General features: G+C 38.5%; 2 protein-coding genes across 4 annotated transcripts; one reads left to right on the top strand and one right to left on the bottom strand.

Annotated features, from left to right (window-relative positions):
* Window positions 1-20: 20 nt before the first annotated feature.
* On the bottom strand, window positions 21-25,760 carry RB195_000650 (uncharacterized protein; the record flags this gene model as incomplete). Of its 3 annotated transcripts, XM_064197111.1 has the most annotated exons (21): window positions 21-164; window positions 219-266; window positions 328-434; window positions 1,627-1,718; window positions 1,791-1,858; window positions 1,914-2,078; window positions 2,551-2,698; window positions 4,008-4,177; window positions 4,237-4,392; window positions 4,459-4,569; window positions 8,235-8,382; window positions 14,384-14,585; window positions 14,750-14,807; window positions 16,651-16,710; window positions 16,902-17,012; window positions 20,401-20,504; window positions 20,578-20,694; window positions 20,759-20,834; window positions 22,109-22,258; window positions 22,387-22,473; window positions 22,620-22,634. In XM_064197111.1, 21 exons carry the CDS (start codon window positions 22,632-22,634, stop codon window positions 21-23), a joined length of 2,337 nt encoding a protein of 778 aa, XP_064052990.1. The 3 variants fall into 3 exon arrangements, with proteins under 3 accessions (XP_064052990.1, XP_064052991.1, XP_064052992.1); XM_064197109.1 differs by lacking the exons at window positions 14,384-14,585; window positions 14,750-14,807; window positions 16,651-16,710; ... (5 more) ...; window positions 22,387-22,473; window positions 22,620-22,634 and having other exon boundaries at window positions 8,235-8,363; XM_064197110.1 differs by lacking the exons at window positions 21-164; window positions 219-266; window positions 328-434; ... (7 more) ...; window positions 8,235-8,382; window positions 22,620-22,634 and adding an exon at window positions 25,743-25,760 and having other exon boundaries at window positions 14,377-14,585.
* On the top strand, window positions 22,672-27,410 carry RB195_000651 (uncharacterized protein; the record flags this gene model as incomplete). The annotated part of the gene is made up of 5 exons (XM_064197112.1): window positions 22,672-23,014; window positions 25,329-25,433; window positions 26,238-26,398; window positions 26,571-26,650; window positions 27,344-27,410. 5 exons carry the CDS (start codon window positions 22,672-22,674, stop codon window positions 27,408-27,410), a joined length of 756 nt encoding a protein of 251 aa, XP_064052993.1.
* Window positions 27,411-27,812: the final 402 nt, after the last annotated feature.

The raw sequence follows: 27,812 nt of genomic DNA on the forward strand, positions 1-27,812 counted from the left end.
AAATGTTATACGAATGATGATCAGAAAATTTTGCTCTTCATTTTTGATGCTATCCTGGCGACGTTCGCGAATTGTTGTATTTCCTCCTTCCAACCAGTGAGGTAATCGTCAACCATGTACGGGAGATCGTTATCTGCACAGAATTGTTTCACCATTGGCATCACCTGAAAGCGGTTTTAGCGTATACACTCCACTAGGCACAAACTATATCTTCTGACCTTGCTAAGATTATGTCGTGGCATAGTGGGGAAAAGATGATGTTCAATCTAAAATAGAAATTGGGTTACTTTGGTTTAGAAGAAAAAAGTAGATGCTTATTGATCTTACTTGGTAATTAAGACCTCCCCATAGCCAATCAATAAATATACCGGGTCGCATGTTGCGTGTTGTGTACAATTGAAGGCATGCGTAGTTTGACATGATTTTTGAAGTGTCTGAAAAGGATGCACAGTAAATGAAAAGGGATAAAGTCACTGGCGTATCAATCCACTCGGGATGCGCCAACGCGTTTTACTGGAATTCGTTGAGGTTTTGGAACACGTGTTGGCCTATACAATGACTTTCGGGGCCAGCCGATGTATCGAGTCAGTGTTTTTATCCTCCCAGACACGTCTGGTACCAATTTATCGACCGGGGATGGATGAAAGGCTTGGTTTGGACTAGGGCGGTTTCGAACCGTCGACCGTGTGGCTACAACGGACCTTTAAGCTCCTGCGCCACACGCACTCCGCACTGAAAATAAAGGGAGTCATTTTATCCTTAGCTTCCTTTTTTCTCATGTATAACTCCGTCACGGCCGTGAGGGTGTAGTCTGAGCACATCTACGGCTCCAACCATTCGGTTTGATAACCTACGTCGTTACTTATCAGTTACTGGTACTCGCAACGTCTAAAACTTTGCGTGTAACACCTCGATTCGTCACGGTTATTCATCACCGCGATTTTTCCGTTGAGGCAGCGCTTATTGGAGAAAATAACGAGGATCATTCATTAAAGAACTCGACCATCTGAGGAATATTTGAGTTGTAGTTGAATGGATAGTGTTGTTTGTGTGTCAAACTCCGATCGTGTTTACCGAATATTGAGATATGAATTCGTGATCGAGTTTTCCAATGTTTATTTCCTCTTTACTTTTGTTTTCATTAAGATGGGCTTTTTATTCTATTTTTTTTTCTTTCAGTCCGTTATCAGTCTTTTCTACCGTTTCCTTGTGTTTGATACGTTTCTGAGCTTCTAGTGTGGAGAAACGGGAAGAAATTACGAAAAGAAAATCTTCTTATGTCACCCTCTAGTTGTCAAGAAACTGCCATCACAGTAGTTTTCCTTTAAGTTGAAGAAACTTAAAATTTAGCTGGTTACCAGACGGTAAAGTTAGGAGGATCCTTTGGATTCTAAATTCTTCGGTAAACGATGACACTGTTCTTCTGTTTGAAGAGATCGGATACTACTTTGTGAGTTAGGAATTGATCAGATGAAAAATTCGTTTAATAGTTAAACGAAATTTGAAAAAAAAAACTGAAACATTTCTTTTTTGAAACGAGCCTGACCTTAATTAGCGTATGGCACTGCTGAGTTTTTCAATTATTTCGCTCTAACATATACTTAGCGCAACGGAAGGAACACTTACATGGGAATTTCTCGACGGAATAATGGTTGTACGTGACGACATGCGCAAGCAAAAATCCTCCCGTTAGTTGAGAAACGATGAAAAACATCAACCTAAACGAGGATAATGTAGATGGCTAGTGAAAACGGAGGAATAATGTGGTCTGGTGTCCTGCAAACACAAACCTGATCTGCATCGTGGGTAAAAGGTACAATTGTGTCATCACTAGTACCCAATGTAGGACTAGAGCAACCTGGAAAATACTGTACAGTACGGATCGCGCCACTCGGATTCAACGACACACCGACCTGCTCATAAGTGGCTCGATCTCTGTAGTATTTGTAGTAATGTTGTGGCATTCCATGTACGAATACGATCGATTGCAGTAACCAACTGATTCGTAGGAACGGTAGCATAAACGACCAGTAGATGTGTTGATACGGTAGAATGGACAGCCACCAATTGTCGGCCATCTGGAACGAGGTGATGGTTATGGTGATTGTGCTAAAGGAGAATTCAAGAAATTTTCTTATTATCCGAGTCCAAGGGGAGCCAACATCACTGAAATAAGGAATGTCGCGTAATTTGCGGAATTCCATAGGAATTCATGCTTTTCTGAATTTAAAGCGAAGTTCTGGATTAAATTTTATTTGTGGGCGAAAGGTCACTTTTCTGTTGCTCCTAGAACAGTCTTTAGAATGTGAGTGATTATAGGATATTCAAAAATTATTGGAGAAATTAGAAGTGACCTACAACCCTGACCCTATATATTCTATAACGAGATCCCAACATCCTAAACTTCATGGAATGCTGCTTCTAAGCCATATCAGATCAATTGTTTCAATTTTTTAAATTCAAAATAGGGGGTTGAGACCTCCAAGACAGAGTCTGGAGTCAAATTCCATGCACTTAAGCTCTGTCCAAGAATCGAAGAAATGCTGTTACCTTAAGGTCTTGTACAACGGTAGCCCAAAAAGGCATCAAGTCGAGATCTCCATCCCTTCCGACGACATTAGTGGCAGCATGATGAATATTGTGCTGCTCCTTCCATCCTCCCGAAGAGAATCCTTGCAGAAAGTTGCCTACGAAGTAGCTGCAATTTATTTAACATGTCAAGAGGAAGCAAATAGTAAACAGTGAAGTAGTAAAGTAAATATTTATTTATTTATCTATTTATTGAAAACACCTGCAGGTGTGCAATAAAACAAAAATAAAAAGCGAATTAAGTGCTACTATGTGGGAAATAAATAAAAATGAAAAAAAATAAAAGTAAATATGTGGGAAAAGTTGGGTTAAATGCACCACTAATGGAAAACGTTGAAGTCAGTTCATTGAGGTTTTTGCAGGTTCTGCGGTCCTTGTAGATGTAAACAGTAAAAAAAAATTCAAATAGATGTTCAGAGTTGATAACACCTGTTCCTCGCTTATCTACGCTGAACCTTGTGTCAAATATAACACTCCCAACAATGGGAATTTTTCCACACATAATTCAAATTTCATTATTTTCGTCTCTTTTTTTCCTAGATTTAGTTTTTAGGCTTTTCGTTGTTCACAAATTGCTTCGTTCTGGTATAAAGATATTTTTCTTCAATTTTTGCCTTCTAGTTGCTTCCCTGTTATTCCTTGCATACCCTGTTTTCCTCGTCCTCACTACTTGGTAATTTTTTGTTAGAACCGATTACTTTTATGGTAATTTTTAGCTGGTAGTCTAACCATCATTTCTGGAGATACGGGATATGCCGATGGCAGGATTGCGGAGGTGTGAAAGTAATTAACGGAGCTTGAGGAAACTTTGCCCGTTTTCAGGCCACGCATTTGTCAAAAGTAAATTCTCGAAGTATATTTGAAATCAGCAGCTCATTTACTTCCGAATGTTATTTTCAAAATTTAATTTTGCCCACTTCCAAGAATTCGGATTGTTTGCGACGGATTAATCCGTCGCCGACGGATTTTGAGACACAAGTTAGTAGCGATTTTGTATTTCTCCTTTTTCGAGCGGAGGTCCTATAACGAATCTCCATCGCTATTAAATTCATTTCATTCTACATCCATGAGTCAGCACGTAAATTAATCCAGGCACTCTCCGCGCTGAAGCCATAGCAGCACACGTTAGCCAGGGATGAACTGAAACAGTTCGGCAGTCACCGCCAATGCAGCTGCTTCACCTGTATCTCCACATCAAATGAATCCATAAACAGTTCACCTGTCCATTTGTATCGACTATTCGAACACTCAAATATAGTGCTTTGATGCTAGCTGTGATTTCTACGCAGAAGGTGCTCAAAAGAATTTACATAATCACGCAAGTGGATGTGATTATCTTTTCGTGGAGATGTCTCAACATCGTAGTCAGCTTTGTTGATTTCATGATTTTGCCCTCAAGGCAAAAGAGCGGGACTCACCTGGCGATATCGTTGTGCCAATGATCTTTGAATAGTTGATTATGTGCGAATTCGTGTACAAGCCATCCTAGTTGTTGCCAAGCAAGACCCATAAGCACAGCAGAAACGATATACCAACCCCTCATCTGTAGAGAAACTGCCAAAGCGATAATTGCAAGCGATTCTGCCACCTACAATAATTTTGAATAAATACTGTAAGTGAGGAACTGGAATGACACAGTGAACTCACTTTTCTGAGGTAGAATAGTATGCTACCATCCATATGTCCTTCTCGACGAACTCGCATTCGAAGTTGGTCGAAATTTTTCGAGATGGCTACACTACGTTCCTCAGTGATATCGAACGATCCCATGTTTACATCCTCGTATCCCGGAAGCATCTCTTCCTGCAGGAAATTCAACGTAAAGAGTGGTTGTAGTGAAATATGCTAGAGGTCTATGTTTGGAATCACCTTTTCCTCGACTATTTTCGGATCTTGTGTAGGGCATTGTGACTTGAGCTCCTGTAACCATTTGTATGCTTGCTTCGATTGTGCATGGAAAGTATGGAATACTGTGGTGGCCTAAAATGAAAAAAATCATAGAGAAAGCAGTGGTTTGCTGTGGAAAAGTCCTCACTTTCCAGAAAAAAAGTCAAATAGCTGTTCTGGTAGTCTGCAAAAATGACTTTCTACGCAATCACAGTCAATCGATGCTCACTTGATGAAGATTGGGACATTGTGGTTGAAACAACGAAACTGACGAAGCGTGGAAACCAGATGAAAAACATAGAAATCGATGTGTAGTTCACGAATATAGGCGTGGCCTCGCTCAAATTCTCCTAGTCGTCCTGAAAAACAGCATGAGAAATGCTGTTTTTTCCCACAAGACACCAGAGAATGCCCGGCTTTGGGCACGCACCGCATCCACGAACGAGCGGTTGAAGATCAATGAAGTCTCCTCTCTAGCCTATTCGGGTTTAAGTGAAACCAGTCAATAGGCTGCTGAGGGTACTGAAGCATGTGTAATGGGGCCCTGTCCAACGTACCTCGTAGGAAAAAAACTCTATGTTTTCCGTCAGGTTTCCATACTACACCAATTTCGTGATGCGCTGCCTTTACGCAATTTTATTAGTCAAACATCTTCTTGACTTTAGACTTGTCCAGGTCTATCAGAAACATTTTCAAATTACTCCTTTTGAAAAAGTTATATCGTCGAGTTGCAACATTTTACACAACCAATGTCTTGGGTATCTCCATGTATCTCTCTGTTATCTCTTGAATCTACGTATGGCATGTTCTTGATTTTCAGAAAAGATGGCTTTTTTCTCAAAAAGGCCTTTTTCTCTTTTTTGAGTGTGAGGCCGTTCTTATTGTGAGCGAAAAACTATTCAAACATGTGGATTTGTTTTTATACAGTGGAATACTGTAGAAATGCGAAATACTGTACTATACTCACACCGAACAGAGAATCTAGCTTGAAAAGTACATACGTCTTCCAGGTTACGAAAATAGTACAAACTAAGTCCGTCTTGAGCTCAGAATATGAGACCTAAAGCGCATTCATTTTCCAATTAGTGTGTCTACGAGGCTTTGGATAGAACTTCCACCAGCCTGAAAATTCGGCTTTTTCGTCGTCTTCAGGAGGCTATTTGGAGGTCGATTAGAGGCGCACTAATAGAAAACACCGACAGAAGCATGCCGAGTTTCCAAGACATGAAAACACTTGAACCATCAGGTGCATTCTTTTTTTGCAGTTGATGGGAGTTTATGGAAATTAGTTACAGATTGCATCTAAGAGTTTCCACTTCGACCGCAACCGCTTAAAGGCATCACCCCACGAATCTGTGGTGGTGCGGATTTCAGGTGGGGTATTCGTAGAGGATTGTAGATTATGGAGAGGAGGGTGATTACATTTCATTTCCTCCTAATTACCATAAAAAACTGCCCGAAAGATGCGGCGTTTGCACACGGCTGGCGCGCTCCAGTCGAACTCGATGTAGTTAATAGTGCACCGGAACGCTTGAAGCCGTATCTTCCGGGTTGTTTTTTACGACAATTACGACAAAATGAACGGAATTACTCCCACGAATACTCCACCTGAAATCCGTACCACCTCAGATTCGTGAGGTGATGCCTTTAAGCAAATAAAGCGCGTGTTGTTTCGCGTGTTGTTTTGATCCTACTATGTATATCTCTTCTCTCTGCCATACACCAGTCGGATTCGCATTACTCTCATCCGATTCAACAGATCCGGCTCCAAATGCGTGTGCAAAGAAGTACGTAACGATAATTCGATGTGCACTAATAGACTTTCCTGACTTTTTTTTTCAACGAGTTTTCAATAGATAGGGTTCCTCAAAACGTTAGGACAGAAACGCTACTAATGTAAATATCTTGAAGATTTATATAAATATCTTGAATTTTCCAAGATAAAATGCGTGACTTTGCAGGTTTTTTTTTGCAATGACCGTGATTTTCGACTATTGTGATTATTTTATGGTGGAGGTCACGCACAAAAAAGCTGCACTATTATCTTTTTGAAACCAATAACAGTAGCAGAAGGAGATAAACTTCACGAATTCGGTCTTTTTGTGGTTGTGAACTTATTGAACTCTTTGAGATTATCAGCTGCATTCATCGATGAAATCTGATGGAAATATAGGACACTTTGAACTTTCACCAATTTTGCAAGATAAAATGCGTGACTTTGCAGGTTTTTTTTTGCAATGACCGTGATTTTCGACTATTGTGATTATTTTATGGTGGAGGTCACGCGTCAAAAAAGCTGCACTATTATCTTGAAGTGGTTTTTGAAAAAAAGGGAAAGAGCAAAAGAAATGTTACGTGTCTGCGTGCAAAACTGTCCTTTCAGCGTCTAACCACGTAGCCACGTTTTTGAGAAATTCAGTCATGAAGTCGAATTTTTAATCGTAAAAAATCGCATCTAGGATGTACTATGGATGAGTAGATGAGATATAAGAAAATGTATGAGAACAAAGTTCTTTTCAACCAAAGAGTATAATTTTTACTAACGAGAATTGCCCAATCCTTCTCTTTAACAAAAAAGAGTACATATCCCGTCTGCTTTTTTGAGAGACACGGAAAAATCCCAATGTTGCGTCCTTTCTACTTGTTGGTAATGTTTGGAATGTGTTTCTACTTTACAAGCAGTCACATATGACATGTGTTAGTAGTTTACAATGAAAAGCGAAATACCGTTCCCAAATACAGGACCCTGAGGTACTTGGTGCATTTGAGGTATCAGTTCAACTGACGAAGCAACTTTTTACACCCATAGGTTTGACGAAATAAAGCGGCATAAAGTGAGGGAATGATGGAACTACTCAATAAGATAATTTTTTACTTCCATACTAGAAAAGATATCCACTTTCATGCGGTTCGTTTCATCAATATTACATGTAAACGTGTAAAGAATTGCCTCGTTGGATCAATTGATGTCTTCAGTGCTAATTTTCCTTTGGATTCCTGGATTTCTAGGTGGTATTTCGTGTTGTCGCCGTGGTATTTGCAAGCTACTAAAAACCCGAGCCATGTCCACTACTGTAGAGAATAGAATTTCAGAAAATTCTCCGTACATGTAATGGATTTGAGGTAGATGTAGGACAAAGAACAAGAATGAAGAGTGTGTACATAGTTCAGTTCCTACGTGGTTCATCGAAGGGTGCATAATGTTTACTTCCGAGAAATCACAGCAGCTGAGCAGCAAGTTTTGAAAAAGTTCATCGACGACGCTAAAGCGTAGTTATTTTTGCTAAACGTCCATCATCCTACCTCGCCAAAGATTCTTGGATGACTTTCCGTGGTTTAGCACCAAAAACAATATGAAGTTGGCGTTGTGTATTGCATCCCACGAATCGCAACCACATCCATTACAAATGCATTGTTATGTGGTTTGTTTGGTGAAAAGGGAAAAAAAACCCAGAATTTCAAACGATTCGTAACAATCCGCTTTTGTTGTTTACAACGAAGTTTCATGATAAGTCGTGATAAGGTGGGCAGAGAGCGCACGTAAGTCACTAGGTGGTCTGATCCCCAATAAAACCGTACGATTGTCGAAACACTGACAAAAGAGTGGCCTGGTGTGAGAAAATGTCCATAGAAAAGAAATGAAATACATAATAATATAATAATATAATACCTGATATAATATTAATGTTGATATAATACAATATATGTAGCATAGTGTAAATATATAATAGTATAAGAAATAAAATCCTCAGACTCACATCCTTGTTCCTATAAGTTGTGATTGCACTTCCTCCAGGATGATTTTTGAGCACGTCCTCGTTCACATAGACCCATTTACCGTCGATTTTGAGGTAGAAAGGACTGTTCTCGATCCTACGTAACACCATAATAAACAGTTTATATGCCCTGAAACTGTGATCTGAAGGAGGATTCGAGGGGAAAAAACATGAAAAATCCACTATTTGTGAGAAAATGAGAGGAACGAATTCCCGGAAAATAATAAACAAACGCGATTGCATGTTTTGTGATAAGAGGTGCAAAGAACGAAGCACAATGATAGCAAGAATGCGAATTTCTGCTAGAATTCGCAATGGCAGGAGCGAATTTTTAGCGGATAGGTGCTGATAAGAAGACGCTCGTAGGTTTTGATGGTGTCCAGAAAAAAAAATGTGAACGGGAAGAATTTTGCCGAGAACCACCACCATAGCTGAAGTCCATTCTCCATGCGATCAATTCGTTCTCCGCCGCTGGGCGGGCGACTCCCAGGCGACTCTACACGTGATGACCTTCGACTTGCTTAAGTATTCGTTCCATTTCGAATCCATCCACGTTCGCCCCATTCACACTTATTGAGCTGTTGCGCTCCATTTGAGCTTTTTACTAATTCGGGACATCTATTGCTTTGCGAGTAACGATTTCTTTTATCTATCCATACGCTCAAAAGAAGAGAAATAGAAGTGTTTTGATTTTTTTCCCCTGAAAAATTCCCCCTAAAATCTTGGAAGATATAGTAAGGAAAACTACTAAAAATCCATCAACCTGAACAAAGCTCTTTCATCAGAGTTTCTTTTAAGTGATTACTATCCATTATTATATTGAAAACATTCAGAGAATCATCTTTATTTGGTCTTTAAAATCAGTCATAGAATAAAAAAAAACATAGAAGCATCTTTTTTTGTAACTTCTATAGATTTTACCACCATTTGTATTTCACGTCAGCGTTTTTTTTTTGTTGTTACTAAAAACTGAGATTCTGGTAGTGATACTGTGACTGTTTTCTTTTAGCCAAGAAGATGAAAACCTGCTGAAAGACCTTGGTATATGTTCAGGCATTGATTTCTATGTTCAAGCGATTAAAATGACCACTAAATCAGTGTTGAGTGGTAGTATACAGTGAAAACAAAGAATGAGCTGTTTTTATTTACTATTTTCTCACCTTATCCACGAAGTCATGGAGTATGTATAAGCCCCTAAAAACCTTTCAAATTTTCGATTCTTCTATTTAGCTCAGAAATCTCTCTATTTCATGAAGAGCAGCAAAGCGCCTGTTACGAATACGCATGCGTACACGGAAACGAAGAGAGCAATCAAATATTAGCTAAGCCTGTTCAAATAATGAAATGCTGGGTATCACCAGACCTCTGAACTGTAAATGTACAATATGGACCATTACTATTGGGATATTAGGACCTTATTTTTTATTTTTAGGACTTTATTTAGCGATTCTTAAGAGTTTTCTGCCTTCCGAAAGCGATGATGAACGAGAAGCGGGTTGTCTGGGAGTAATTCCTGGACTGCTGCGGGATGGGAGACTGTGAAGAGGGGGGTGATTCCGTCCATTTCTTCCTAATTGCCGTAAAGAACGGTCCGGAAGATACGACTTCAGGCGTTCTGGCGCACTATTTTCTACAAGCAGTTCGACTGGAGTGCGTCAGCCTTGCGCACGCGCCGCATCTTCCGGCGGTTTCTTTACGGCAATTAGGAAGAAATGGACGGAATCACACCCCTCTCCATAATCTACGATCTCGTAAACGAATACTCCACGTGAAATCTGCACCACCTCAGATTCGTGGTATGCTTAATCATAATTTAATCATAGTTCTGGGGATTACGAACGCTTATTTGGCCTATACAGTGACTCCGAGGGGTGTGATTCCGTCCATTTCTTTCTAATTGATGTAAATGTAGATGTAGATGTTACCGATGTATGAAGTCCGTGTTTTTATCCTCCCATACAAGTCTGGTACCAATTTGTTGACCCCGAGGGATTATTGGCTTGATAGGGAATGGTTTCAAACCATTTGAACCATTTCAGACCACAGTCGATAATGCAGTCACAGCAGAACTTCTTTCCAGAATTGTCCCACACCCGTAATCGTCTGTCCCTTATTGCAATGAAATTCATAAATACACGAAAAATGAGAACACTTCATACACACAGGTCAACTGGGTATCACCAAACCGCTGAACTGCACATATACAATATGGACCATTACTATTGGGATATTAGGACCTTATTTTGCGATCCTTAAGAGTTTTCTACCTTCCGAAAACGATGATGAACGAGAAGCAAGTTGTTTGGAAGTAATTTCTGGATTGCTGTCTCAGGATCAGGTCAACCTGGTAGGATTACGACAAGTACAGGGAAAATTAGAACACAACGATAAAGTATATATACACACCTGATTTACTCTATATAGGACTCAACATACACAAATGGTAACTTCGTTATCTATTATGTTTCCTTCGGGATTTAAGGAGGAGCGAATGATTACCTGCAACCGCTTTTTGTTGTGCTGTGAAAATGGATGAGCAAGTTCGAAGAACATTGACCAATTCCTGGTGACGAAAGACGATATTGCTTTTGAATTGCGGGACGGGATCTTTTATTTGGTCCGCCGTGGGTCGCGGTGGTCGCTACGTACGACTACTTCAATGAGTACTCAAGAAAAATAACTGAACTGAAAATGTCTACGTAACCCCACTATTCCCGTTGCGGGACAACATTGTTCATCTCACCGACAATTATGCAACAGCGCATCGCAGAATTGTATCTCTGTCTCATCAAATGGCCAAGAATGCAGTTTTGAAGGAATGGCATTACAGAATTCTTAATGAATATTTTGGAAAATATATTATTGAAAAAGGTGAAATCATGACCAAAGACGTTAGAAATTTTTATTAAATGCCACATTTTGAAGTAAGGAAACTGAAAAAACCAAAAAAACTATTTCGAATCGTTTTCGACGCGTCATTTAAAGAGAAAGGAAATACTTTCCTCGATGATTTGATAGAAACTGTTGAATCGTTTGTAAACAAAATTCACGACATTCTGATTTTAAGACTGTTTTCCAGAAGAATAGTTCTTTCTTACATAGAAACAGCATTCATTCAAATACGGCTTCAAAATCCACATTAGAATTTGTGCAGAGTACTATGGGTTGAAGACGTAACACAACCACTTACGAAAGAAAATATTACGCACTATAGATCTAACGAGCATTTTAAACATAGTAATAGCAAGTACTCCGCTATCAAAAGAAATAGCCAAGGATTTGTACGTAGATAACACCATGTTTCAAGCAAATTCTGTAGACGAAGTCATTTCGAAGCACCAAGAAGCTAAAAACATCTTTGCAGAAATTGGCTACAGCGTGAGAGGGTCCGAGTAATGCAGAAGTAAAGACGACAGACTACCACGAAACAAAATAAAACCTTTGGGCGTTAGTTACGATATAGAAAAAGATAAGTTCTCAGTAAAGACAGAATTCTCCTTTAAAGAGAAATATACGAAACGAGTATCATAAGTCAACTCATTTCGGTATATGATCCTTTGGGGATAATAGCACCATTTTTAATCAAACGTAAATCACTAAGGCGACAGATCGATTGGCGTATAATGGAAGGGGGATATTGTACCAGAAGATTTACGCAACAAATGGTACGCAGATGTCAACGATGTATCGACCGTACCCAGTCGCTTGCTGAGTGAACACATTGGTTCTAACAAATCCTCGTTCTGTCTCTTTGCTGATGCATGTAAGGGAGCGATAGCAGTATGTGCATATCTAAGGTGCGCAGAACAATCAGGACACACAATTGATTAAAAGCAAGAGTAGACTTTTGCACAAAAAGACAAGAAAAGGACAAAAAAGACTTTTCAACCAATACCGAGGCTGGAACTAGTAGTTCGGCAATACCCGCCTAACCTCTACCGTACTTCGTCATCCTCGTAATCCCATTGTAACAAAAATATTGTCGTAACATCGTAATACTATTGCAGTAAAGAGGCAGCGCATTAGCTGACTTCACTGTATTCTCGTTGTCGTTGCAGGCGCCCTATAAAAGAAGCGGTTGCCAGTTAAGTTAAGTTACAGTGCGTATTCGTGTGTCTCCCGTTACTCCGTTGTTATCCGGACTAAAGGTCCCATCACTGATAGAGAATTCCACTAAATTACCATCTACACAAGTCACTACAGAATGTTGCCGTTGTAGGAGCTGTTGATGATTTGTTTGACGAGTTCAAAATGCTAATTTCAACCTGAAAAATTCCAAGCAAGTTGAGAAGCAGACAAAAGATGAACCACACCATTGCACCGTCTAAAGAGCGTTGTTCAGCAGAAGCGAAACAATAGCAGTGGAGAACTCACCTTTTTCCACAAGACACCCGCACGGAACAAATATTATCAAAGTCACCATATAGGAGGCCGATTAGGAGGTTATTTGGCGTCTCGTGCACTCACTGATCCTTTCGAAACCGGATTTCTTTCCTTTTCGCTTGCTTTTATCTTAATTAATCCTTAGTAAGCAACACAAAAATTGGCTCTAAAACTTCTCTGTCTCCAGGTTTGACATCAAATGCTGCGAAATGACATCAAGGATTTGGTTTACAGATGGGAAGAGGTCGCGAAGGTGGCGGACAATTACACAGTTGCAGAATGAGCATCGAGAAGATCACCATAACAGGCAACCACCATTTCATTTCACTCTCACACTTCACTTCATCTTCTTGGATACCTCAAAAAGGATAAGGGATAAAGTTTCTGGCGTTAATCAATCCGCTTGGGATGTGCCATCACGTTCACTTCAATTAAAGGCATCACTTCACGAATCTGAGGTGGTACGGATTTCAGGTGGAGTATTCGTATACGGAATCGTAGATTATGGAGAGGGGGTGATTCCGTCCATTTCTTCCTAATAGCCGTAGAAAACGGCCCGGAAGATACGGCTTCGGGCGTTCCGGCGCACTATTTTGTACAAGGAGTTCGGCTGGAGCGCGCCAATCTTGTGCGGCGCCGCATCTTCCGGGCCGTTTTTTACGGCAATTAGAAAGAAATGGACGGAATCACCTCCCTCTCCGTAGTCTCCCATCCCGTATACGAATACTCCACCTAAAATCTGCACCACCTCAGATTTGTGGGGTGATGCCTCTAAGAATCTTTCACCAATCTGTCGACCACGGAATGATGGAAGGCTCGGTTAGCACTAGGGCAGTTTTGAAGCATCGATCGACCGTCCAGTTACAACTGAACCTCTTGCCGACTGCGCTAAACCCGCCCTTGGATATCTATGTTACATGAAACTCAAACTTCTACCAAATCTGCTGTGTCCGACAGACGTCCTGAAATCACACCCGATGGAGCAGTTTCAACGATGCTAACCGAACGAATTTTGAATTTTTTTTTAATTTTTGGAAAACTACATCGAGGACAATAAAAAGATCTCTGGGGAGATAGAAAGAATGAGTGGGAATCAAGGAGAGGAAAGCAGTTATCATGTTTAACATTTCCAGAGCCGAACAGATTTGAGTGAGCCGCTTCTGACGTAACTCTACAGTTGAAGTGTTGGGGTGGCTAATGTGAAAAAAAAGTATTTCGGGCATGCTTTTAGGTCCACCCACCATGCTAATGATTTAACCTAAGAAAAGTATGCACTTTCATTTGTTACTATATCCAATGAAATCCATAAATCCTCAGTAATCCAATCGAAAATAGAAATTTATTGACGGGAAAAAAACGATAGAAATTTATTGACAGAAGAAATTTATTGACAAAAAAAAACAACTTCACTCAGAATGAACATGCGAGACCAAAGATATCACAGTAAAAGGCAGAGAATTTGAACCTCACCGAGAGACAGACCTTTAAACGTTGTAGAATATAAATTCTCTGCTGTGAGCGCATACGATTAAATATTGCTTTAAATGAATTTTAATAAAGAGAATTTTTTTTCGGGATGACTAGTCTCTTGCTGCGCGTAACATTAGTAAGTGGAACTGGTAAGGAAGAGGTGAGACGTATTCTTTTTATTTAGAAAATTACCACATTATTCTATGAACAATCTTATGAAATCTTAGATGATGTAGATATGTAAGAGGATAAATGGAGAGAAGTTCCTCGTTCAATACCAAACTTCCGGATAAATAAACATGGTGAAGTTGATGGCGATAAGCGAGAGATAACCGTAAAGTGAGACGGTCTCAAGACGTTTAATGATCCTCTCCCAGAATGAACGTAACTGTTGATTACGATGATGAGTTTGTTTGACAGAGATCACCTCACGCAGAAGTGCAATGATCACGTCCACTTTTCCGCTAGCACCTGGATGAGCTGAAGAATCGTTTTTATGTGGTTTTTTTTTCCATGGATGATGAATTTTCTAAGGCAACAGATATTCCTTTAAAGGATGAAAATTGCTACTATTATTTCAGAAATTTGTAGTTTTTCCCAATTTGAAGCATGGAACCTTAACAACAAGTACTTAGCGCACGTACCTTCAAGTAGTACTTCACCATGTAGCGGTGCGTCCGTGTTAACTTCTGTGAAATTCACCTAAAATGTGTTTGTCAACATTAATAACTGTCTTTAATTTTAAAAAATGAAGAGAAAAAAGAGTAAGAGAAAAGTTAAGTAATTCTCATTCTCCGAGCGTTATTCTGATGTAGAAAATGTGAAAGAGAGGTTGTGGAAGTACCGCAGCTGGGAAGAGGTTCCGCTGCAATTGTACAGTCGATGCTTCTAGAACACCCCCTTCAGGGAACCAATCGCTTCGTGCCGCCACGCTCTGGACTCTTCCAGCGTAAGTAAATTAGTGCTAGAGTTGTTTGAGAAATAAAAAAAAGTTTATTCGTAGCTAGAATACTCCTTTTGAGCTCTTTTCGTTTTCGAGAATCGCCTTTCAGCTGACAATTTGACAGTGGAGGGGTTTATAACAACGGCTAAATGAATTCTTTTTACTAGAGCGGGTGTAGCTCAGTTGGTAGGAAGTTCTGCTGCGAGAGAACAGTCGATGGTTCAGAATCGCCGTAGAGCCAGGCACGTTTTTTATTCCGCTGGGGTCTATACGCTGGTATCAGACCAATCTGGGAGGATAAAAACGGTGAAAGTGAATGCGCATGGCCCATGACGCCTGGCAATTCCTTGCGGATCCCATTAACTTCAGACATTTTATTCGTTAACCTTTAAAGGGATCACTCCACGAATCTGGGGTGGTACGGATTTCAGGTGGAGTATTCGTATACGGAATCGTAGATTATGAAGAGGGGGTGATTCCGTCCATTTCTTCCTAACTGCCCTGAAAAACGGCCCGGAAGATACGGCTTCGGGCGTTCCGGCGCACTATTTTGTACAAGGAGTTCGGCTGGAGCGCGCCAGCTTTGCGCACGCACCGTATCTTCCGGGCCGTTTTTTACGGCAATTAGGAAGAAATGGACGGAATCACCCTTCTCTCCATAATCTACTATCCCGTATACGAATGCTCCACCTGAAACCCGTACCATCTCAGATTCGTGGGGTGATGCCTTTAACTGCGAGAGTAAGGTTTTTCTCGAAATCCTCCTGAAGAAGTCTGGTACAAATGTTTTCTTGGAATTATTGAAAGATTTTAAACCATCGACTGTACAAGCGTTGTAGAACCTCATCAATCACTTCGCTATCGCTTTTTTTTTTCATAACGTCAAAATTAAACGCGATATAACTTGAATATGATTATTTTGGGTGAATGGTAACTAACTGAAAAAGTATGCTACATGATTGATTGATTATCTATTCGAATATCCAGGACTCTGTGTCATGTTCTTCACGATGAGCAAGTGAAAGCTATGAAATCGAGCTCAGCTTATCCAAATGAGACCGCCGGGCACGAAAATGTTGCACAAGCACGGAGTCGTTCTTCTTTTTTTGCATTTTTTGTAGGACTAGTCTTCTCAGAATCCCCTACGGCACTGCCCTACTTCCGACCTAAGTTGCAAGTGAGAAAAAATAGTTGAAAAAACTTCGAATAGATTTTTCGCGGCATGCGATGTTAAAATGCTTCGATGAAGTATTGCATTATTTAAAAAAATATTACTGAAATTTTAATATAAAAATACGATAAACATCAATACATACTATAGATAAACAAATAAATAAATATAAATGCTACAAAATACTAACATTGTGTATTCTATGACACAACTGTGTTAAAAATAAATAGTCTGATAAATATCTTGGTTGATAAAATAGTACATATGTAGGTGTACAGTAGTTATAGCACCGTACGATTGTTTTAATCCGAAGAAGTCCCTGTGCTGTTTCGTTTTCCGAGCCATCAAGCAGAATGGAGAGGAAAAATAAACGAGTTCAAGGCTTTTTTCTTGAGTGAGCCCCCCCTACTTAGATGAAACAGAATACAAACCTCGTTGGGTATCAAATTTTTCATCAACGCATGTTCAGGACTGGATTGTACGGATATCGCCTGGAACAAGTAGTTTATTTATTTACTTCTTTGAAAACCACAAAATAAAGGGTGCCATAAAACAAAAACAAAAAAGAACAAAACCAGCTAGAAATTTGCCAAATTTTTATAGAAGAATTATACATATTTTAAAATGAGTTTAAGAGAAATTCTGGCCAAAAAAAAATCAGCATCCATAACAAATTACATACCTGAATGTTGTTGTTTCGTACCACATCGTTCTTATCGTAGCGAAAAGCTTTTGGAACATAACAACAGAAAAGTTTCTTCGCTGCCAGCCATTGCAGGTACCACGGTACAGCCTGCAATGGGGAGAAATTACAGAAAAAAGAAGAAGAAAATCTAAGAATCATTAGATTTTTCACGCCTCCTAGATGAGATTACCCTTGATCCGTATGTTGGAGTGTAAATATACATAAATGTAAACGTATGAGTATGTACATAGATATCGAAATGTGGAGTGAAAAAAGCCTACTCGTGGGATACAATATTTGATGTACGAGTTGTGGCGCACCCCTTCGACCTCATTTTAATATCTTTTTTCTTTCTGTTGCTCTTTTATGACATTAGTTAGCTGAAATTCTACTTTGGTAAGGTCTTTCAAAGTTAGTCTTTATAAAAGGTCCTTATTCTCTCATGGTGGTGTCAGCCGTTCAAGGATAGCGATGTAGTGAACCCTTAAGCCTAGTGTATCACCACCCGTTCGCTCAAGGCGCCTAACGGGCTCTTTCGTTCGGAGTTAAAGGCATCACCCCACGAATCTGAGGTGGTGCAGATTTCAGGTGGAGTATTCGTATACGGGATGGTAGATTATGGAGAGGAGGGTGATTCCGTCCATTTCTTTCTAATTGCCGTAAAAAACGGCCCGGAGGATACGGCACCGCACAAGGCTGGCGCGCTCCAGTCGAGCTCCCTGTAGAAAATAGTGCACCAGAACGCCTCGAGCCGTATCTTCCGGGCCGTTTTTTTACGGCAATTAGGAAGAAATGGACAGAATCACCCCCTCTCCATAATCTACTATCCCTTATAGGAATACTCCACCTGAAATCCGTACCACTTTAGATTCGTGGAATGATGCCTTTAACTGTCAGCCAAACCCTGACAGCCCGTTGTTCAAGCGTCCTCGGCTTGGGAGAAGATTATCGGGTCAAGATTTTTCACATTTTGTAGCAGGAGAATGATCTGACGAAATACCGTGTTAAAAAGGGTCACCTTTGCTGTGCAAAACGTAAGTAAAATTCTAGTGAGCTCTGTTCGTTCCTCTTTTTGTTTTATAACAAAAAATGAGTGTTTTCAAATAAATAAACAAATAATGTCCACGAGCGAGGTGACGAAAAGACGTTTTAAGTCCATGCTTTAACCGTTTCGACATGCGCTTATGTACATTTGACGAGTAATTTGGCGCCATGCAGAGCAAATGTCGCCGTTGACAGCGCCTTGACAACACAATTATATGTTGTTGTGTAATTACTTCAAGATTTTTGTTCCAATAGTACACAAGAAATGTATATGGTGAGCCGGCGATTAAGAAAGAAAAAACAAACGAAATTTTCATGGGATGTAAATTTTCGGCAAATTTGAATCCATACGTCACAATATGTACACTTCATCGTAGGAAAAACACACTATGTAGAAAGTGTAGGAATTTCTCCTCAAGATTTCTCCTTTTTCGTGACCTTCGTTTCCTTTTTCGTTATTGGAAGGAAGGGAGTAGATAAGGAGCAAGGATAAGGTGTTCGGCCTTGATCAATCCCTATGGGGATGCATCTACACGTTCGACTTCAACTCAGACTTCTCCTGAGGTTTATGAACGCGCCTCTAGCACTTAGAATGACTTGCGGGAGCTAATCGGCGTTTTTTATCCTTAAAGACTAGCGTGGTACCAATTTATTGACCTCGAAGCGAAGAAAGGCTTGGTTGGCGCTAAGGCGGATTCGAACCTCCGATCGAACGTGCAACCACAGTGGAACCTCTTACCCACTGTGCTACATCGCATCAAGGTGCAGATACTGCGGGGAAATCTTAGGGAGCTTATCAATCACTGTCGTGATTTTGAATTCCTCTTCCCTAAAGCCCTAAAGCCAACTCCAGGACAAATATTTGTTGGAGTATTTAAGAAAATTCATGCTCAAGCTAAAAGTTTTGAGCAGACGAGAATCGGAACATGATCACATAGAATGACTTCAAAAACCTAATTTTCGTGGAAATTTGACATATTATATATGCGTTATTTGTATATTATGTTATTTTTACATTTGTATTATTATTATATTGTATTTTTAAATATATATGAACTCTGAGAAGGTGAGTTTGAAAATCCCTTTGAAAACTTTGAACCTTTGAAAATCCCTTTGAACCTAACCTTTGAAAATCTCAAAACATGAGGGTTAGAAATTTTAATAGGTCCTCTTGATGCTAAGCCACTGAAACGTCATGAGTTATTCAAAAGAAACTAAAATCCATAGTAGAAGTTCTTGCCGTTGCAAAACTTCGCCAAAAATCTTTACATTGGGGTGTGCATTTTCAAAAAAAACTTTTTTTTTAAAGGAAAAAACTGAGGTTAAGGGCAGGAGGAAGGCTTTAGCGGTCATTTTAGCTTCAATTTCCATTCTTTCCGCATACATACCTTTCTTGTTTTGTTTGCAGACTTTCTTTTTTCTTTCTGTAATCTTCCACTAAAAACAACCCCTCAGAAAGAGTTGAACAACATTTTATTGACAAATACTTCTGTTATTGCTATTATTACCATTGAGACGTGACATAATGGCTGTGTTGGCAAGCGTTTTACTGCACAGGAACCAACTCGTGGACTCTACACAACATAAACAACTCCTTCAAGGCTTTAATGCATCCAGCAACGTAACCACAGCTGGTTTTCAACCACGTTCTGAGCTCGAACTGAATTCTACCGAATAAAAAAATCAAATACGGTCATCTCCACAAGATGATCCACCAAGGTGTTCTTCGGATTATTCTTTATGTAAAAAGTCTCTTGATTAACAAAACAAAAACAAATTTATTCTATTTCGATAAGGAACAAATACTATGCGCCAAATGACTCAAAAGATTCCCTCGTATAATAATAATAATAATAATAATAATAATAATAATAATAATAATAATAATAATAATAATAATAATAATAATAATAATAATAATAATAATAATAATAATAATAATAATAATAATAATAATAATAATAATAATAATAATAATAATAATCAATTTTAGTTGAGAGAGGTAAAATCTTGATGATTAAAAATAAATTTTAAAAAATCCAGAAAATTAAATTAAAAGGGGTAATTAAAGCTTTCTTAAGTGTTTATTTAAAGATGAAGCGCTTAGTAAAGATCATCTCAATGGATTTCTAACGAATACTAACGGTGGGGCCCTTAAGTTGTCCAAGAAACTCTGATAAAAGTCCTCCCTAAAAGTGTTTGGGATATGCTTGAAATATTTAATATTAAAAATTTATCATTTTCCACACTCTGAAGGTGATCCGATCCTTCTGACCACACGAAGTGACCAAATACGGTTGGCTGAGTGTTTTGAGCGGTATATTTTCTATACATGTCTGTTTTTTTTTAAAAAATGACACTGCTTTATTTGTCAGCGCACCTCTCTGTGTACTGAAACAAATTTTTAAAAAAATACAAAAGAAAAAAATAAAAGAAAGCAGAAATTGCATACCTGCCATGTAGGATTACGAAGTGCATATTTCTCCAAATGCACAAATATACAAGATGTGCATGTGGCAATACTAATGATAAAGATTAAACTCATATAGTAGATTCCTGAAAATGTCGCTGTCATCTCTGGACGACCGTATTTCTCTTAGTGTAAACCTCAATGAGTGTAAATTCGTACCTAACAACGGTACATCACTGAATGAACCTCGTTTCCCCGGGACGCTTTCCATTGCGAACTTCATCTCACCCACTAACATTAAAAGCATTACTGACATCGAGAGGAGCGTCATTATTCCTGAGAAAAAATTTATAATGAATTTTTTTTGAGAAACTCTAAAAATCAGGCTGATATCCTGTACCTAGTCTAAATTTGCTTTCCCTTCTTCCGGTTGCGTTAATGGGGGCATGGAATCCGATCACTGCCACCAACGAAACCTGTAATAATCTGCAACGTACAGAAAAATGGTGTTTCGGTTACAGTAATTTTAAACGAGTATATTGTACAAATTTGTATATTAGTATTGTATATTGTATTGTGTATTATATTTGTATATTCTTTTGTATATTATGTATTTGTATTTATTAATATTATTATTTATTTGTATTGTATGTATTTGTGAATTATCTATGTGTATTTATCTTTTGTATAATATGCAAATAATGCTTTTTCTCTACGGTAATTTCGAACGGGTTTTTTATACGAAATTTTTTTTTTCACACAGAAGAGGATCCTGCGAATCAAAATTTAGAATGGGAAAAATTAGCGGAAAAGTCTCAAGCTGCAGACTTTCCGGTCAATTTTTATTCCTTTATTTTAATTTTTTTTATTGAAGACTTAAATTCGCTTTGTACATTTCGATTTCCTGTGAACAAAGTTTAGTTTCAATTGTTTTTTGGTGTCCGGATACCGTATCCAGAAGAGAATTGCCTAAACATTAAACTACCCATATCACATTCCCAGCCAATGACTGGTTCGCGACGTCCGTTAGAAGTAGATCATGCCATTCAAAAGTATTTACAGGTTCCGATAATGCGGAGGTAGACCGGCGCCTTTAAGGAAATGGAAAAAAAGGTTCCATTACAGTAATAGGTCTACGGTAAGCATAGAGCGACCAACGGGACGATACTCACTTCAAATTTGTCAGCAATAGGACATTGGCATTGAATGGGAATCTATATATTTCGCGAAAAAACACGCAATTCTATATGTACGCCAATTTTAAATCCTTTCTCTCATTCTTTTTGTTTTCATATATCCATTATATATATCTTATTGATTTCTTCTTATATCCTCTCTTGAAATCCGTTCAAAAAATCGTCTGTAACATTTGTAGAAGTAAATCTTTTGCATTTCCAGATTTCGCGTAGTTACATTACAATTTTTTGGAAATTTCAATCTTATTATCTATGATTATTTTATTGTAATTACTATTCTATTCATCATCATCTTTTCTTTTTCTTCTTCTTCTTCTTCTTCTTCTTATTATTATTATTATTATTATTATTATTATTACTATTATTCTATTATGTATTATTATTTACTGACTATTTCTATTATTATCTATGTAAGCGCAGACAGCAAAATTTGTGAGGAAGTGGAGAAAACCTCCAGCGAATTTCTATTCTTTTTCCGGATATGTACTAGCCTCGTTCAATAGCATGGACAACGGATTTTTTGGGGGAAAAAGCCTAACAAGCATCTTACTAACCAATGTCGTGGGAAAAACGAGGTTGAACACATAGTAGAAGCTTTGGCGTTTAAGAATCAGCTTCATGGATACCATAGAAACGCTCTCGTGCGCATCTTCCATGGATCTAGTGGTTCCGTTTCGTAGACGAGCATCCATTAACAGCCATTCCTGAAAAAAGGTGGTTAGATTCGAGAAAATCCGGATCCAGAAAATTTCTACTAGACATTTAGAATCAGAATTCTATATATTCTTTCTATACTTTCTCTATAAAGTCTTTTAAGGAAACTTGCCTGTACCTGATTATCGTAAAAATCGCCGAGGTCGATTTCCTCTTTTTCCACGAGAAAATTGACTACATCACTCTGATATGTCCACGAACCACACTGAAAATTTCTTTTGGTTTATTTCATACGATTGCTTGCAGGGAACTGCACAACGAACAACGTTTTCTTTTGTGGATGTGGAAGTGCACAGCCAACTTTCAGCCCCACCCTCCTTCCCTCCTCTCTGGACCCCAAAAATTGCTTACTTCCGAGCGCAGCATTCCCGATTGATTGTGCTATGTGTGTAGCGGCATTGTCATGCTCAAGCAACCTTCGAAGGTATTGAGAACAGCAACACATGTATTCCTACTACTTCTCCTTGACGTGATAAACGTCCACGATCTTCGGTGCTGGGCTGTGGAAGGCGTCACGACTCGACTCGGAGCAGCTCCACATACGACGGACAAAGGTCATCCGAGAGCCGAACGAAATGTCACCGAGCAGTCACGACTAGCTCGAGCTCGAGCTCGAGCGGTCATTGAAGTCAGCACGAAAACACGCCGATCTGCTTATGCAACGGGTTCTGTAGGCACGAATGTGGATAAAATTGAGGACGTTGAACTCGGCCCTACTCATATCGTCATCACAACCACAAAACAAGGTACGCGTTGGACTTACAGATAAACTACTATTTTTCAGGATTTAGACGGAACTGAGAGGCAAAAAATCGAGGAGAAATCATAAATTCGTTGCATAAAGCGCAAATCTTCCAGAAATAACTTTAAAAACAGCTGAGAGGAAAAAAGAAAAGAAAAAAACACCAGAAACGCCAGTTTGAGTACTTATTTAAGTGGTTTAGGTTCAGGTGTGATGTGAAAAAAAACACCGAAGGTGAGGTGTTCGCTTCAGTGATTCTGGTCCTAGTCTCAAGTCTGCTTTTGTGGAATCTCTTGTTCCAGAACCTAGCATGTAAAATTAAGCGAGTAAAAATTCATTTAAATTAAAATAGAACGGTGTTTCAATCAAATTGAAGATTATATGATTAGTTTTACATAAAAATTCGCACAATGATAAATATAATAATAATTTTATAAAATGTGGTAGTATGTAATAACAATAATAAATTTACATTTTAATTATATTTAGTTATACTTAACTTTTAATTATAATAATAATTTTACAATTTTACAACTTTACATTTTACATACACCTGAAATGTAGGTTCCTCTTTCTTTCACTTGTAATTTTTTAAAGGTAATTCGAATTTGAGATGGAAATTATATCCAATAAAAGGAGCATCCAACACTTTTTTTGTAAAATTTTTTGTAATCACAAAGAAGTCACAGAAGAAATTAGCACCAAGGAGTATTGAGGTCGATTTTAGGCCGTTCATTCACAAACTTTGAATAGCATATATTGTTTGGAAAATGTTCATAAATTATATGCAAGCGACAAGAAATAAATTTTAAAAAGTATCTGGAAAAAGTGATTCTAGTACAAGCGTTGTTTCGAACGCTTGTACTAGAATCACTTTTTCCAGATACTCATTAAAATTAACGCGTTATTTCGAAGGAGTATTGAGGTCGATTTTAGGGCGTTCACGGAAAGAGTTAATTATTTACTTATAATTATTTGTTTATTTATTTAGAACAAGACAGACAAGTAAGCAACATGTTCGTTAATTGTTAGATATGTATAGCTTCTTCTTGAGGATTTTTAAAAATTTGATAAAAATTGAAGAGCTTGTTGATGAGAGCTTAAGGAGTGTTTATAGTTATCTCTAAAAATCACTTTGTCACTGGGTGTTCTTCCTTGTCCATGTTGGACGACAATTATACTCTTGAAGGAGTGAATTTAGAGAAATTTAGGGAAGAAGCTATAAATTTTAATTTTATTTATTATTACTATTTAAACTGGTCAGCCACAATGGAACACACCATAGGGGAAAACCTTTTCCAAATTCAAATGTGTGCGCAGTCGGATGGAAAAATCGTGCCACAAAAAAAAGCAAAAGCACGGCTAGTATCCAGATTAATTCTGCATATAATGCGTTTACGCTATTTTGCACCATGAATGAAAAAATTTTACCGCTGTCGGATCCCGTGATTTTATGCATGATTTTCTTCTTTTTCTTTAAGAATAGAACCTTACGGTTGCTTTTATTATTGATCGTAAATTAAAAACTACAAAGAGAGGAGCCCGGCTCTATTTACTGGATCATTTCAGATTTTTTTTTAGGCAAAAAAAACCCAACAAAAATCTGCTCATGTTAGAGTGAAAGGGGTGAATTTGGAGAACGGTAGAAATAAATAGAAAAATAATAAATAAAAAATAAATAAAATAAAATAAACAAAGCAATAATATTAATAAAATGATAATAATAATTTGTAATTTATAACTAATGAATAAATAAAATAATAAATAGAACAGTAGAACGCTCAGTTTCAAAGGCTATCATTTTCCTACTGGAGGACGGTAACTTATACGAAAAAACGGAAGGAAAAAAAAAGAATTCAACTCAGCAACTCTCTGGATTTAGTCCCCTCAGTTAGAGGTTCCCTTACGGCGCATTTCTTGGAACGGGTGCTTTAAAACAGCAAAAAGGATACTTTTCGGGGAAAATATCCGTCTCTTTGCTCTCTTCTCAAGAAGAAAAGTAGACGAAATCGGATGTGCACAGTACGCCTTAAAGTAGCTCAGATCAAAGCGCGCGAGCGAATGCGAAGCTGAGGAAGGACACACGTTGCGACACTCGCGTAGCGTTCAACCAGTTCAACACATTTGGTCCCGACTATAAAAGACGTTTCTGTCCCTTTTATTATTTTTATTATTTATTATATTATTATCATACTATTATTTTTTATTGCTCTCACGCGAAATTTCAACTTGGCATGTGTTTAGTTTGTTACATTTAGTCTAATATTCTCATAATTCCAGAAGAAAATCCACACATATCTCTGTACTTCTCTCTTCAGGGCCAGTTGATTCGCTGAAGATCCATATCGAACTAATCGATCTCCACGACAATCGTACATTACCGCCGATACAATTGTACGGACTTTTTCTCGTGATCGCAAGAGGTCAGGGGGTTTAATCCTTATTTGTTGAACAGGCACAAAATCAATCTGATCTCTTAGGACCTTACACTCAAGTAAACCTAGAGTGTGTGGATGAAGTTTCTGGGGTTACTCAATCCGACTCGGATGCGCTACCACGTTCACTTCAATCCAGAATCGCTTGGGGCTTACGTACCTGCATCTAGCCTAAACAATAACTTCCGGGGGCTAGCTAATTACCAAGCCAGTGATTCTGCCCTCCCAGAGGGATGAAAGGTTTCCTAGGGCGGATTCGAATCTCCGATCGATCGTGAAAGCAGCGGAACCTCTTACCGATTGCGCTTCGCCCATCCTCCCAAGAAAACATAAACGCAAATAAATCAGTTCTGTTTAAGTGCAAGGATAGATGGGATAGTGATGGTCTTCCTTCCATTTATGGATATTTGAGCGATTTTTAGTTTTTTATCGTATGGATAGCCACTTTTCACGAGATTTGAGTTGCTTCTAAGAACTTTGATGGATTACTCCACCGAATGCGAAATTTCACCCATATAAAACAGTCTTCTGAATTGGTCCCCTTCGGAGAAATTTCGACCCTCGCTTGCTCGTGAGAATAGTTTATGGCGCCGCGATGGGACATTTCTCAGGAACCCAATGCTCTGGAAATATGACACCAGAGTGGTGTGGAGACTTTTAAGTAGCACACATTTTGGTCGTTTGTTGTGTAGAGAATAAAGGGTTTTTCAAATAATAGTTAGGTTTGACCGGAGGATTGAAAATTCATTGACTGGTTCTGCACTTTGCTCGACTTTCTCCATTTATTTGCAGGAAGATATACGGTGCCATTCCTGAAACCTGAGCGATGGTATGGATTAACATTCACCAGCGAGAACCAGGTGAACGGTGAGACGAATGTTCACAAAGAAACCAGATTGCTACGTACTACGAATCGCCAGCACAACATTACGACAGCAGAAGACCTCTATGAGGTTAGAAAGACTTTGTGGTAGTTGTTTCCAAGGAACATTTTACTCCACTTATGGAAAATCGGGACTTTTGAGGATTTCCTCTATTTTGTGATGCTTATGATGTGCTCTGAATCGCTGACCGGCAGTATTTCCTCTAATTTCCTCCATTCCTTTCTCCTTTATTCCTCTTCAGGTTATCATGCATCGAAATGTGGATGGTGAAGAGAGCGCTGAGAGATTGTATGTGACGTCAGAATGGAGAGGAGAAGAGAGGTTTGTTGCTACATAGTTATGCTTTGTTTAAGCATCTTATTGATTTAACCCTTTAAAAATAAGAAAAACTGAACTTAGAAAATTAAAAGCCATATAAATATGAGCGAAAACCACAAATAGAAACAGCAAAGACTGAAAAAGTGCTTATAAAAGTACAGTATATGCATTTGCAATTTTTTTAATTTTCATAGGCTATGTGGATGTTTTTTCTCAAATTCAGTTACTAAAGCCCTCAATAGTCAAAATTAACCAAAAAAAAATAACATCTTTGAAAATAAAAGTGGAATAATTTTTGCTAATAGGATACAGTCTACATGAAGTAAATTACTTAATATTTTCTAATACAGGACCTATGAGGTTCCTTAGATGGATCCTTTATTCGCCTAACATTCCAGCTCTTTCGTAGCCACAATATTAAAAAACATAGACAAAAATAAGCAGATTTTAAGACACGAGAACGTTAGAAATAAATAAGTTGATGTTTTTTTTTGCCTTTAACCCCATTTTCCTCCTCACACATTATTCTCGATTTATTTTATTATAGAAGCACGAGGAGGCTGTAGTGATCCCACGCCCACGCACCCACGCGTTTTGTTTTTACCTGCGTGAGTGAAAGAGTGAAAGTTATGGAAAATATCGCTCATTTTCAATTTTTTCGATCTCGGTAGCTGGTGCTCACCCAGTAATGAATAGGTACTCCTACTACCGTAATTCCTCACGGATCGTGGTGGAAAGGATACCACAGTTCGCCAAGAAGTAAACAGTGGAGTGGATATTTCACTGAACCTAGCAAGTACATGATCATCGAGGGCAAGGGATTAATCAATTCATTTTCTATTATTTATTGGATTTCAAAGTATATGGTTTCAGTCTTCAGTACTTTGAACGATTATGGAAATATTAACCCATGGTGCTGTGAAACTTGACGGAATAAACGTGGGATTGAATCCAGTCAACCTTTATTAAAGCCTCTAAAGACGTCAAGAAAGCCGAAACGTTAGGCAAACATAGGGTTCCATCAAAGTACCTCACAGGCGCACTAATGGAAAACACCAATTCGGTATTTTCAACAAATTGTTGTTTTCCTTTCCTTTCCGAATTTATCGATCCCGAAAGGATGAAGGGCTTGGCTGGCTCCGGGGCGGTTTTGAACCATAGACCA

This window comes from Necator americanus, chromosome IV (assembly GCF_031761385.1).
Source record: "Necator americanus strain Aroian chromosome IV, whole genome shotgun sequence".
Classification (NCBI taxonomy): domain Eukaryota; kingdom Metazoa; phylum Nematoda; class Chromadorea; order Rhabditida; family Ancylostomatidae; genus Necator; species Necator americanus.